General features: G+C 41.0%; 1 protein-coding gene across 6 annotated transcripts in view; it reads right to left on the bottom strand.

The window, feature by feature from the left end:
• tmem131l (transmembrane 131 like) overlaps window positions 1-15433 on the bottom strand; it is a 167015-nt gene that overhangs the window by 91978 nt on the left and 59604 nt on the right. For all 6 annotated transcript variants that reach the window (XM_078212869.1, XM_078212840.1, XM_078212861.1 and 3 more), the window contains exon 4: window positions 7000-7065. In XM_078212869.1, the coding sequence (XP_078068995.1) occupies window positions 7000-7065 (66 nt within the window). The remainder of the gene's footprint in view (window positions 1-6999; window positions 7066-15433) is intronic.

Below are 15433 nucleotides of genomic sequence, written 5' to 3'. Positions count from 1 at the left end.
CTTAACAAGGAGAAGCCTCGGTAATTGTTGCATTCACTTCAATCCCCCTTGTTCTTATACAAAGTGACTATTTTTGCATCCTGTGTGTCTTGAGGCATAAATCTTTCCTTCCAGCAGAGAGACAAATACATGGAGATGGTGCAGCAGCACTGGCTTTCCACTTTCGGTGATTTCAGGTAGAATGCTATCATTTCCTGGGGTTTTACCACTGGCAAAACAGTCAATGGACAGGTTGAGCTCTACTATGGTGGGATTGCTGTCCAGCTCTTCCAAGACAGAAAACTCTGGAATGGTGCTGAGCTTCTCCAATGTGCTTTCCACTGCATAAAGTTTGAGATAATGCTGTACACACCTCTCCATCTGCTTGCTAGGTTCAATGATGATCATCCCTGTCCTGTCTTCAAGAGGGCTGATTTGGTTGTTGTTGGGTCTGTTGCTTTCTTTATTCCTTCACACAGCCGTTTAGCATCCCAGCAGCAGATTGTTTGCTGTTGCAGAATTTCAAGAAATATTGATTGGTGCCGTGCTAAGGAGTTTGCTGTGACTTGATTCTGGCAGCTATGAGTGCATTTATGTGTTATTTGCTGGGAGTTCATGAGGACCCACCTCTTGGTTGTAGTAACTGGCTTTATTTCCATCCAATAAGCTTCAATCCAGTCAGCATTTCCCTGATCTCTTTCCTTTACACACTGAGTGCAGAATCATAGAACCAAATCACAGTATCGCTACAGTGCAGAAGGCGGCCACTCCGCCCATCGAGCCTGCACCGACAACAATCCCATCCAGGACCTATCCCTGTAACCCCACATATTTAGCCTGCTAATCCTGACACCAAGGAGAAATTTAGCACAGCCAATCCACCCAAGCTGCACATCTTTGGAGTGTGGGAGGGGAAACCGGAGCACCCGGAGGAAATTCACACAGACACAGGGAGAACGTGCAAACTCCACACAGACATCTCACCCGAGGCCGAAATTGAACCCGGGTTCCTGGTGCTGTGAGGCAGCAGTGTTAACCACTGCGCTACCCATAGTTATGGATGGTGTTGCACAGTTAGTTAGTCACACTGGTATTGGGTGTTGTTGCCTGAAAGAGCCTGATCAAGGATGTTGACAAACTCCTGGGTCTTTTCTGGATCAGTGGTGCAGCAAACGTTGATCCGAGTAAGACTTTTGTTCTTGGAATGGCATAGTTTCCTTGGCTAAAGCCTGACCTTACTACACATTGAGTGGCCATTGTCACAGTCTGCACTTTGATAGCTATATGTGATAAGGCCACTTGAGTGGGGTAGATCTGGTGAGATCAAACTGGTGCCAGTAGCATGATCCCGGATGCCCCCAAGACACCTTGTGGCATGGTTCTGTTTGGAAGCAGTTGCTTGTCACAGACAAGTGGCAGTATAGCTCCAGAAATCTCTGTCCTTTTTTGCTCATCTTACCTATTCTCCAGTGCCCTATGCATGCTGGCAAGCTCTATAGTTGGTACTCACTCTTGTGCTGAAATCCCCTAAAAGGTATAGTCCCTCGGTGCTGAGAATTCTGCTGCTAGCAGTGTCAAGTCCTCTCTGAATTGACCCTTCAAATCTGGTATGGAGATGAGTGTTGAGGCATAGTTGCACAAGATTAACTGGGCCCGCACTTAGAATCATAGAATACCTACAGTGCAGAAAGAGGCCATTCAGCCCATCAAGCCTGCACCAACAACAATCCCACCCTGGCCCTAACCTCGTAACCTCACATATTTACCCTACTAATCTGCCTAGCACTCAGGAGCAATTTAGCCTAACCCGCACATTTTCGGACTTACATTTGGTAACAAGCGCAGTGCAAGAAGGGGGGGGGGGTAGAGTTTTTTTTAAGCTGTTAAACCCATTCCATGCTCATGCTTAAACAACTTAATTTTGAAGATATAGGACTAGCGAAATCTATCAGAGTGGACTGAGAAAAAGCAATGGCACTTATTGGTTTTATATCCTAAGAAATGTGCTTCTGATGTATCAACAGTATACTGTCCATCAGTGTATTTCATGTGAATAAACAAACTGTTCATCCAAAACCTGCACCTCGTCTCTGGAGAATGATTACAGTATACCTTTTATAAAGAGAAAATAATTCATATGGTAACATTGGTTATATTTCAGTAGCTGGTATATGCTGGAAAATGTCTCATATCTTCACAGCAGTAAAATTCAATGAACGCTAATATTCTGAAATAAAGAGAATAAAATGCTAGAGATACTCAACAGATCTGGCAGCATCAGACTTTGTTTCTCTCTCCAGAGGTTGCAGATCTGCTGAGTATTTCCATCATTTCCTGTTTTTATTTCTACATTCCGAGTCACTATTGTTTAACTAGATACTGGGCAGGAAAAGGAACACTACAGATCAGAGTGAACGAGTGAATATCAAGACTTGAGCAAGCTAGTTTGTGGATCAAAAACACTTGCTTGAATTCAAAGTCAAACAAGGCGCACAAATAATTTAATCAATTAAATCAGTTTTTAAATTAGATGTGCCAACCAAGCTATGGTAAAAGGAAATGATTTAAAAGCAGAACTACTAAAGTGGAATTCTAGTGCATTAGAGATTAGTGATTTTGAATGTTTTACACACAGGTCACTAAGTGGCAACACAGGTGGAGAAGGTAGTCAAGAAGGCATACGGCATGCTTGCCTTCATCAGCCAGGGCACGGAGTTCAAAAATTGGCAAGTCTTTATTTAGTTTATTTATTAGTCACAAGTAAGGCTTACATTAACACTGCAATGAAGTTACTGTGAAATTCCCCGAGTCGCCACAGTCCAGTGCTTGTTTGGGTCGATGCACCTAACCAGAACGTCTTTCAGACTGTGGGAGGAAATCAGAGCTCCCGGAGGAAACCCATGCAGACACGGGGAGAACGTGCAAACTCCACACAGAGAGTGACCCAAGCCAGGAATCGAACCTGGGTCCCTGATGCTGTGAAGCAGCAGTGCTAACCACTGTGCTATCTGTTGCAGCTTTATAGAACATTAGGCTGCACTTGGAATATAGTGTTCAATTCTGGTCGCCACACCAGAAGGATGTGGAGGCTTTGAAGAGGGTACAGAAAAGATTTACCAGGAATTTGCCTAGTATGGAGGGCATTGGCTATGAGGAGAGGTTAGAAAAACGTGACTTGTTCTCATTGGAATGACGGAGGTTGAGGGGTGACCTTATTGAAGTCTACAAGATTATAAAGGGCATGGGCAGAGTGGATAGTCAGAAGCGTTTTCCCAAGGTGGAAGGGTCAATTACTAGGGGGCCATTGGTTTAAGGTGCAAGGGGCAAGGTTTAAAGGAGATGCAAGAGGCAAGTTTTTTTTTTACACAGAGGATGGTGGATCCATCAAAGATGCCAAAAGACAAAATTGGACCAAGCTAAAGTCCCAGACTAGCCACACTGACCCCCGCCGACTATGGCAAGGTCTGCAAGACATAACTGGCGAGAAGATGAAGGCATGTAAAATCGTCGGCTCCAGCGCACTCCTCCCTGATGAGCTCAATGCATTCTACACCCATTTTGAGCAAGAGGTCAGCAAGAGCATGCCCTCCACCCCGAAAGCCCTGATGAACTTGTATCTGGGGTCACCACTGCAGGTGTCAGAGCAGCATTCTTGAAGGTCAATCCACGGAAAGCAACTGGTCCAGATGGGGTACCCGGACGTGCACTCAGATCCTGCGCGGATCAGCTGGCAGGATTATTCACAGACATCTTCAACCTCTCTTTACAACAATCGGAGGTCCCTATCTGTTTCAAGAAGACGACCATCATCCCGGTACCCAAGAAAAACCAAGCAGCGTGCCTTAATGACTATCAGCCGGTGGTCCTGATATCCATCAATATGAAGTGCTTCGAAAGGCTAGTCATGGCACGAATCAATTCCAGTCTCCCAGACTACCTGGATCCACTACAGTTTGCCTATCGCTGCAACAGGTCCACAGCACACACCATTTCCTTGGCCCTGCACTCAACCGTGGAACACCTAGATAGCAAGGACACCCATGTCACACTCCTATTTATTGACTACAGCTCAACCTTTAACACTATTATTCCTCCAAAACTCATCTCCAAACTCCGTGGCCTGGGCCTCGGCACCTCCCTCTGCAACTGGATCCTGAACTTCCTAACTCTCAGACCACAATCAGTAAGGATAGGCAACAACACCTTCTCCACGATCATCCTCAACACCGGTGTCCCACAAGACTGTTCTCAGCTCCCTACTATACTCCTTATACACCTATGACTGTGCGGCCAAATTCTCCTCCAATTCAATTTTCAAGTTTGCTGACGACACCACCGTAGTGAGTCAGATCTCAAACAATGACGAGACAGAGTACAGGAATGAGATAGAGAATCTGGTGAACTGTTGCGGCAACAATAATCTCTCCCTCAATGCCAACAAAACTAAGGAGATTGTCATCGACTTCAGGAAGCGTAAAGGGGAACATGCCCCTGTCTACATCAATGGGGACGAAGTAGAAAGGGTCGGGAGCTTCAAGTTTTTAGGTGCCCAGATCACCAACAACCTGTCCTGATCCTCCTATGCTGAAACTACAGTTAAGAAAACCCACCAACGCCTCTACTTTCTCAGAAGACTAAGGAAATTTGGCATGTCAGCTACAACTCTCACCAACTTTTACAGAAGCATCATGGAAAGCATTCTTTCTGGTTATACCACAGCTTGGTATGGCCCCTGCTTTGCCCAAGACCGCAAGGAACTACAAAAGGTCACGAATGTAGCCCAATCAATCACACAAACCAGCTTCCCATCCATTAACTCGGTCTACACTTCCCGCTGCCTCAGCAAAGCAGCCAGCATAATTAAGGACCCCACGCACCCCGGACATTCTCTCTTCCACCTTCTTCCTTCAGGGAAAAGATACAAAAGTCTGAGGTCACGTACCAACCGACTCAAAGAACAGCTTCTTCCTTGCTGCTGTCAGACATTTGAATCTTATCTTGCATTAAGCTGATATTTCTCTACACCCTAGCTATGATTGTATCACTACATTCTGCACTCTCTCGTTCCCTTCTCTATGAACGGTATGTTTTGTCTGTATAGCACGCAAGAAAAAAAACTTTTCACTGCATGTTAATACATGTGACAATAATAAATCAAATTCGCTGCCGGGAGAGGTAGTGGAAGCAGATACAATAGTAACTTTTAAGAGGCGTCTTGACAAATACATGAATAGCATGGGAATAGAGGGATATGGTCCTCAGAAGGGTAGGTGACTTTAGTTCAGGCAGGCAGCATGGTCTGTGCAGGCTTGGAGGGCCAAAGGGCCTGTTCCTATGTGGTAATTTTCTTTGTTCTTTATTCTAAATTCAAGTTAATTTCAAATAAAAAGTTGATTGTTCATAATCTAGGTCATGGATGAAAGTGAATTATTAGCATGTTATTACTGCAATTTACGATCCATGTTCAATTTTAATATTTTAATTAGGATTTTTAGATTTCTATGAACATAGTCTCTTTCTCTCACATTCCACTTCTCCCCTCCTAAAGCCTCCCCGAAACAATTGAGCTGATTTGAGATTTCTCCTCCATTAGTTTTTGGAAAATGTCGGTCTCCCTGCGTTAAAAAATGTCATTTCTGGATTTAAATAAATCATATAATTGCTTTGGACAAATTAACATTTTCTGTTAATCTCTTAGAACTATTATTTTAGCCAGAAAATTCAGAAGAGTAGATGCTTAAAATCTTAAGGAATTTACTAATATTGATTCGATTTCCACTCAAAGACTTGAGAATTAATAGCGTTTAACACATTATAAAGATTATATAGAGCCAAAGACTGAAAAGATACTCTTCAATGTTATTTCTCAACAACACTAAATAAGTACTTTTCCTCCCTTACAAAAACTAATACCCTTAAGTGCACTGCCATGGTGGCAGCCCCACCTTTAGTAACATTGTGAAGTAAATAAGGTAGCCCTTGCTATCAAGAGACTCCAAGGCCCAAACTGAAAGGGGCAAGTTTCCAGTGACTGCAGCATTTCCTGTAGCAACATAAATGCCGATGAAATGTTGCTGCAGACTCACCTTTTACAAGCAATAACAACCATGGTTCAGTTGGTGGCACCCTTGCTACTGATTAGGAAGGTTATGGGTTCAAATCCCACTCTTAGACACCTGAGCACATAAATCTAAGGTGACACTCCAGTGCAGTGTTGATGGAGTTTTGTAGTGTCAGAGATACCACCTTTTGGATGAGATGTTAAATTGAAGCACCTTCTGATCCCTCGGGTGAATATAAAAAGATCCCACGCCACAAGCAGCCCATCCAGGTTGAATAGCATGGAAAAGAACATCGCTGTGTATAAATACTAACATACGAAACAGGAGCAGGCGTAGGCCTCTTCACACCTCAAGCCGCTCCACTATTCAGTAAGATGACTGCTGATCCATTAGGGCAGCACAGTGGTTAGCACTGCTGTGTCTCAGCGCCATGGACCCAGGTTCAATTCAGGCCTCGGGTGAATCCCTGTGTGGAGTTGGCACGTTCTAGTGTCAGCATGGGTTTCCTCCGGTTGCTCCAGTTTTCTCTCATACTTCAAAGATTTCCAGTTAGGTTGATTGGTCATGCTAAATTGCCCATTAGTGTCAGGGGGGATTAACAGGATAAATACTGGGATAGGGCCTGGGTGGGATTGTCGGTGTAGACTCAACGCACCGAATGGTCTCTTTCTGCAATGTAGGGATACTATTATTCTATATCACTAGTCCAAAGAAGATTTTATTTTAAATTTGGAATTTAGCCAAGCAATCTATGGATAAGAATAAATCATGATTGCAACATTCACATTTTGCGTACATTCTGCAGAACTAATCTAAAATCACTCCTTTTATAATATGATTCTTACTCGAGCTATATTTCACATCACCCAAAGGCATGGATGGCAAATATCAATCACCACCTTGGCTGCTCCGGACATACAGCACTGGAGACATTGTGACTATTAATAAAAACACTTACTGTAAACCAAAATCCAACAGCAGAGGTTTAAAATGCAAGATGCTTGCATGAGGCCCATTTGTCGAGCTGAAAGAGAAGACAGTGACAATAAGTAAAGCTGTGGACAATATCTAATGTAAATGCTTTATCTTAAGTCCAACCTGACAATAATGCCTTAGATGCCCAATATATTAAACAGCATTTAGTCAATGTAATCAAAGGGCAATACTTTGCAGAACTGTCAACTGTCTTGTTCAGTGCAAGAGAACCATAGTGCTCCATTAATATAAATGCCTTTGTAATACATTAAATTTGCAGCAAGTTTCAATATGACAATGCATCATAATAAAATTGGAGATATTAATATTTGCCTTCATAGTTTCACTTTGAGAAAATTAGCAAAAAGAAATAAGAAAATTTTAGCCATTTTAATTAAAGCTTGGGGAAAAAACTGCTTATGATTCAACTTTCAGAATTAGTGAGTTTCAACACAACAGGCTAAACAATGAGACAATCATCTCCATAAAACTGTGCCTGATTTTAAAATTCATGCCAGTCATGAGCTGCATCAGTAATTCCCATGCAAGTATAGTGCTTCCAATTATGCTTTAAAAGAATAAATTTGACAAGGTAGAGCAGTAAATGATAATTTCACAGTACCAAATGTGCATTGCTGCATTATTTCAAAGTGGCCTTCATTAGGTTTACTTACACCTAATCTCTGCCAGTGACCTTTCCAGTGAGGGAAGGCATTGAGACGTGACGTGTAGGGAAATTTGAAGGTGGTCAATTGTGTCTTAACTTAGACAATTCAAAACTTGCAAGGCAAATATCTCTGTGCAAAGACGTAACAAATTTATTTTACAAACAAAATATAGAACAAACAAACATACGGCTAACCGGAGACTCTCAAAGGGTTAAGTCGCTCTGGGAATAGAGCGACAAAACCATTCCAAAAGATTTAACTTCCATAGTCAAATACAGATCAATTAAAATTTTTCCCAATCAATAATTCTGCCTTTCATTAGCTTAAAATCAATTTCATTTCACAATTATACATCAATACAAATCTCTGTCAAGTACCTCAGCCAACCATATGATAATTAACAGCAAGGTGATATTTTATTCATCCAACAAGTCCAGACTATTTCTCTGTTGCCTGGTGATAACAGATGCTACTGTAAGGTCAAAGTGGACACTCCCACTGGCTCACTGCCAAGCTGAATAGACATGTGATTCTGCGCCAAAGGGCATAGCTATCCTAGTGTCTGGACAGTGAATATACTTATTCATTAATATTGCAATTCCCAGACCTCTGGGTTTAAGCTATTAACATTTGCCAAAATGCCTTTCGGTAGCTTTGCTTGGTGAAAGTGAACATTGCATTTAAAACACATTTAAAATATCAGCACATCGGTTTTGAAATCATAACTTCTAGTTTTGATTCTCTTACTGCATTCACATATGTGTAAACTGTTCTTGTTGGCTTGTCAAGAATCATTTAACTCCTTACTGATCTCCTGTCCTTTGAAAGACTGCATTCTGCCTATGACTCTTATTAACTGGTTAGGAATCTCCTTCTTCACAAGGGAAATATTCTGCAACTGACTAACCTGGCCAGTTTGCACACTTCTGTGGATAGATGCACAGCATTTTCTTTAAAGTATGAAAATACTAGCTTTGCAATATTTACTTCACAATCAATTCTACAAACCGTAATGCACCCATGCATCTAAATGCAGAACACCATAGGTGCTTAACCAAGTATGATACACAGGAATGATTCATTTTACAGAAGAATTTGGATGAAGTAAATACTTCACAGATAGTAGAGCACTGATAGTTTGATAAGGTAATACAGGAAATTGAATTTAGAAGATTCAATATTGCTTGATATGCATAACCATGCTTTTTCTTTAATTCCCACAGCTAAAAAGGCCTGTGGTTAGCCTGTTCAAAACCTCAGGTGTTACAGTTAACAACAGCCACAAAAGATCTCATTTTCAAAAGATTTTAAAACGTGCTTTTCATTTTAAAGTTTGTCAACAGATGCCCTTTTAAAACAACATGTCAAATACATCGAAGTTTGAATAGCCAAGATGTCAGGTCTAGCAAAAGCATTTTAAATACTGCACATTTTTTGAGTTGCTCATTATGTGATCTAATGCTGTTTTACAGTACAAATTTGTACCATTAATAGTTTTCCACCTGTCATTACAAATGTTGCAATACATTTGATTACATTGCTCTGCAAATTGTCACCAAGGCTCAGCAAAGGCACCAAGTGCAAACCATGAAGTACTTTCAGCATTACTTTGGCTAAATTTAATAGTTTCATTGGACCAGCACTTTGCACTATTAGCAATAGCTGTGCTAAATGCATAGCACACTTTCATTGCGAAATACGCAACCATAAATGATACTTTAAATACTGTAATTAGTTAAATACATAATTTGATAAAAATGATTTTATAAAAATGCATTACCATTAATTAGTGGCACTTTTTATTACTATTTAGTAGAATAATGTACTATTTTCCATACAAAATATTCTGAAAATAGGGAAGTAAGCCTAACATAACCACATTATAACACTTTTGTGCTCAAATCCAGATGACAACATGCCATACATTCAACACATTCACTATACATTCTCAAACATTATGTTGTGTACACAAATATAAATGTTTAACAATGTGTCTTGGTGTCACTGGGTCAGGGGGTGTGCTGAGGAGCAGAGGGGGAAAGGAGTTCTCACCCATAATTCCCAGTAGTTTACCTGGTAGCTCCTGCTGCAACATGATAGTGATCATGAACATCACTTGGAGCTATAACCAGGCTTGGCTGTGATGCCCTCCATGACAAAGCAGCTCACTATCCAAGTGAAACGAATAAAATGCAAGGCTGGACATTGTTTTGGTGAGATAGGTTGAGCAAGTAATGTTGGCCAGACACAATAGATCTTCTATATGCAGGAGAACAGGTAAATTGCACCATGGTTTTAAAAGTCTCATCTGAAAGATAGTTCCAAAATTGTAGGTCGCCCTTGTACTCAAATGAAGCAAACTATTGCCATTGCGTAACACTTGACAGTACAAGAAATACCAACCATAAAAATACTGGATTGATAATTTAACATTGGAGTTAAATTCCTGGAATCGCAGTAATTTACAGCATAGGGGATGGCCTTTCAGCCAGTCATGCCTGTGCTGGCTCTATAGAAGGGCAGCCATGCTCAGTCCCATACACCTTTTGCCCATAACCCTGCAAGATCTTCATCAAGTATGTGTCCAACTCCCTTTTAAAATTACTTATGGGATCAGCTTCCACGACCTTTTCAGGTAGAGCGTTCCAGATCCTGACACTCTGAAGAAAATTCTCATCACCTCACTAGACTTTTTGGCAATGAGCTTAAATCTATGACCTCTAGTTGTTAATTCACTCACCGGAGGGAATCATTTTTCTATATCTTGTCTATCAAAACTTCTCATCGTGCAAACATTTTTAAGATCATCTCTTAATCTATTCTTTTCCTATGAGAATAGGAATCCTCTGCATGCAACATTTAGTTAGCTCATCTACTTCTTGTAGTAACACATTCCACATTTTAACCATTCTCTCTTCGCAAACAAGCTTCTCTTGTAAATACCATATTACATTATAGTCTGTTCTCCCTGCAAGTGGAAACATCTACTCTATGTCTACCCTGTTAAATTCTTTAATGACCTTAAAAATTCCATCCTCTAGAAATTTTGCACTGTGCCTGGTTTGCTTTTTTATGGCGCTATTCATCATTACTTTGTGATTCTTGTATTTGTCCTCCCAGATCCCTCTTATCCTCTAGGCCATTTAGACATTTATTTTCCAAGGAGTATATAACACACCACCTCACCAACACTGAAGTGTGTTTACCAATTTAAGTCCATTTTGCAGTTTTATTAAAGTCTTCTTGTATTTTATCATTTCTCCTATCAACTATAGCCCCAAATGCAAGCTGCAAATTTTGAAATTGCACTTCTATTCAGCTTCCAAACTATTTATACAAATCGGAAACAAGAGTGGTCTCTTTCGCAATTAATTTTAATATGCGTGGATGCAATCTATCTGGACCGGGGGTCTTATGCTCTGCAAGTCTGATTAAGATGTTATAGCCCTTTATATCTGAAATATCTTTGTTTTTTTTAAATTTCTGCTTAAACCAATGTTGAACTTCTGAACAGGAGGAAATGAATGTATAAATTCCCACATGCAGGAAGGGAAGATGCTGAAATACAGCTGAATGCCCTTGTTTGAGTACAGAGAATAGAATGAGGGGACATGAATTTTAGATTTCCAAAGGGAAGGAGGAGTAATGGATGACTATTAGTACAAGGAATGCCAAAACAGCGATGGAAGCAGACACCATGATAGCTTTTAATAGGGAAGTGAATATTTTGAAAGAAAACCTTAAAATAGAGAAAAAGATAGTGAATGGATCTTTTTCCAGAATATTGGTGCAAGCATGATGTGCTATAGGGCCTTCTCTGTTGTAATATACTATGCGTCTAAATTTTATGGCCAATAAGAAACTATCCATCTCCCAACAATCTACTACCCCAAATCATTTAATGCATCTTTAGATCGCAACTATATTACCCTTTCACCGTCATATTGTCACTTGCTATAAATGGTGCTAGTCAAAATTAAAATTCCAACATTTAAAAAAATTTCATTCTCAGGAGTTCCTCTGACTTTCATAATTCCCATGGATATGTTCAGTCCATCAGTCATTTGAAACTCTATGCCAGCCATTTATCAGCATCTTCATAACCACCAGATAATTTATCTGCTCAAAGGACTCAACTAAATAAAATCGCAAGATCAACAATATAGTTTTCACAAACCATCAAATCTGACAGAACGCTGCAACTGCAAAACTCCTAGGTTTAATCAGCAGAGCAAACACTCTCTTGTGAATAACTGTGGATCGAACCCAGGCAGACCCACTTCAAACTAAGCTGTAGGGCTTCAACATCATGTCTCAAAAGCCACAATGGCTAACAATTTGCATTAACTGAATATAGACCATTCATACATTAAGCAAATTCTCCAGTCTTAAAAAAGATTTCACATCACACTCACCTGATTTTAATTACTTTGTTTAGGTAGCAATATGTGCTTTAGAAACTTTACTGAATTAATGTCCAGCAAAAGCACCTCAGATTCTCTTCCCATAGCTTTATCTTGTCCTCATGCATTAAAAAAATATAGCCATATCATAAGTGCATATAAAGTGCAAAAGGAACATTAGAAAAGTAACCAATATTCACAGTAACTTCATTGCAATGTTAATGTAAGCCTACTTGTGACAATAAATAAATAAGTAATGAAGCATTGCTCATCTAATACAAACCAGCCTAAACACCACCTTACAAAAAAGTTACATGCATCTTCAGATTGTAACTGTATAATCCTTTCACCAGTGAAGATACAATGGTACAGTGGTTAGCACTGCTGCCTCACAGCACCAGGGACCTGGATTCAATTCTAGCCTTGGGTGACTGTGTGGAGTTTGCCCATTCTCCGTGTTTGCGTGGGTTTCCTCCGGATGCCCTGGTAAATATGTGGGGTTACAGAAATAGAGCCTGGGTAAGATGCTCTGTTGGAGAGTCAGTGTAGACTCGATGGGCTGACTGTAGGGATTCTGTGTGCTTTACAATCTTGCTGTTTATTTGTACATGGAAGTGCAAAAGGCTATGTTGTTGAATGCATGTCAAAACATATGAAAAGAAACTGCAAGAGAAGCAGAGAATTTTGAGATTCAAATCAGTACACTTTGTTACACGTAGGTGTTTTTAAATTCTTTTTTTTACAAATTTGGCAGTTAGCCAGGACAAAACTTATTGCCTATCGCTAATTGCCTTCGAGAGGTTTGTGGTGAGTTTCCACCTTTTTGACCTGCTGCAGTCTATGCAGTGTAGGTACATCCACAGTGCTGTTAAGGAAGGAGTTCCAGGATTGAGCAATAGTGAAGGAACGGCAATATATTTCCAAGTCAATATATGAGTGGCTTTGTGGGGAGCTTCGAAGTGGTGATGTTCTCTTGCATCTGCTGCCCTTGCCTTTCTAGGTGGTTGTGTGGTGGTGGGTTTAGGTGGTAATGCCTAAGGCGCCTTGGTGAGTTCCTCCAAGGCATCTTGTAGTTTGATGCACACTTCTCGCCAGTGGTGGAGGGAGTGCCAATCAAGCAGGATGCTTTGTCCTGGAGAGTGTCAAGCTTCTTGAGTATTGTTGCAGTGTGTTCCATTACACTCCTGACTTGTGCCTTGTAGATGGTGCATGGCCTTAGGGAAGTCAGGAGATGAGTTACTTGCTGTAGGATTCCTAGTTTCTGATGTACTCTGATTGTCACAGTATTTATATGGTTACCAAAAGAGAAAATGCTGGAAAATCTCAACAGGTCTGGCAGCATCTGTAAGGAGAGAAAAGAGCTGATGTTTCGAGTCCAGATGACCCTTTGTCAAAGCTAAAAGTGGGAGATATTCATACTGCAGGGTGAGGGAATGAAAGATGAGTCGTAGCCACAGAAAGCAGGGGAAAAGACTGCTATGGCTGTCCACAGAGAGAATAAAGGGTGTGAATGGTCAACAGCAGAGAAGCTAAAATGAAGATTGTGTGTGGGGTGGAGTGGTGGTGGTGGGGGGGGCAAAGGTTAAATTTAGAAAAAGGAAGAGAAAGGAAAGGGAAAGGAGATAAAGTAGTGTGTGTGTGTGTGTGGTGGGGGGGGGGGGGGAAGAAAAATGAAAAGAAATAAAAAGGGAGAGAACAGTAAAAAATTAAATAAAATAGAATGAAAACAAAGGGGTCGAGGTGGGGTAGAGCAAATCATCTGAAGTTGTTGAATTCAATGTTGAGACCGGAAGGCTGTAATATGCCTAGCTGGAAGATGAGATGCTGTTCCCCCAGTTTGCGTTGAGCTTCACTGGAGCACTGCAGCAAGCCAAGGACAGACATGTGGGCACGGGAGCAGGATCGTGCGTTAAAATGGCAAGCAACCGGAAGGTCAGGGTCCTGACTGCACACAGACCGAAGGTGCTCAGCAAAGCGAGCACCCAGTCCATAGAGGAGACCACATTGGGAGCAGCGAATGCAATACATCAAATTGAAAGAGGTGCAAGCGAATCACTGCTTAACCTGGAATTAATGTTTTGGGCCTTGGATGGTAAGCATAGAAGAGGTAAAGAGGCAGGTGTTACACCTTCTGCGATTGCAAGAGAAGGTGCCATGAGTGATGGGAGGGGTGTTGGGTATAGTGGAGGAGTGGACTAGGTTATCCCGGAGTGAACGGTCTCTGCGGAATGCTGACAGAGGGAGTGAAGGGAAGATGCGTTTGGTGGTGGCATCACGCTGGAGTTGGTGAAAATGGCGGAGGATTATGCTTTGCATGCAGAGGCTGGTGGGGTGAAATGTGAGAACAAGGGGGACTCTATCCTTGTTCTGAGAGGGAGGGGAGGGGGTGAGGGTCGTGGCCCAGGAGATGGACTGCACGCTGTTGAGGGCCCTGTCGACAACTGTCGTCAATCCATGGCTGAAGAAAAAGGAGCATATATTAGCTTCTTTCTTGAAAAGAGGCCTGAACAATGCCCATCCACCACCACTCCTCCGCCTGGTTGAACTTGTTTATTTTCTCAACAACTTCTCCTATAACTCATCCCACTTTCTCCAAATCAAAGGAGGAGCAATGGGTACATGCAAGGGTCCTAGCTATGCTGGTCTTTTTATAGGGTACGTTTCCAATGAAATCAGCTTACCAAAATGTTTCATTGGCAGCTAAAGACTACAAAATATTTGGGGGAAAACCATGTGCCATCTTAGAAAAACTACAACACTGAAAAATAATGTAAGACCATAAATATGCATCTAACAATTGAAATATTAAAGATGCTGAGTCTGGTAGTATGTGCTTACAATAATAAATGATTACACGGCAGATTTAATTAAATGGCTATAAAAGCACCTTTGGAATGCCTGAGCTTCTGGAAAGGTGCTATGGAAAACAGATTCTCTATCTCATTGTGCCAAGGTCACGTGACTTTGGTTGTGAAATCATGGAAGGTCCAAGAGTTGAAATCTGCACATATCTCCTCTAGGGAGGAGAGTGAAAGATTGCCAATTCTTTCCACAATAGTTCTGCGCAGCAGCTGATTCGCACAATTATACTGAAAAAAGAGAGCAGCTAGAGACATGTTAATAAACAAGTTATGAAATGGTTTGAATAGAATTTAAACCTAAAAATTATAGTAGTTTACTAGATCATAAGACAGGCTTAGATTGTCAAATAAAATACATATTAAACTTAGACAAGTACTCTTTTATGTTTGTAAATAATTAACTACTTGTTTAAGCTTTGCCGGCCAAGCACTGTTACAACTGAATGAAATGCACAGTACTTACAATGGAAGTTAGTCAACATGCT

The sequence above is a fragment of the Mustelus asterias genome, chromosome 1 (assembly GCF_964213995.1).
Source record: "Mustelus asterias chromosome 1, sMusAst1.hap1.1, whole genome shotgun sequence".
Classification (NCBI taxonomy): Eukaryota; Metazoa; Chordata; class Chondrichthyes; order Carcharhiniformes; family Triakidae; genus Mustelus; species Mustelus asterias.
The sequence above is the reverse complement of the archived record's forward strand: the minus strand, read 5'-3'. Positions and strand labels throughout refer to the sequence as shown.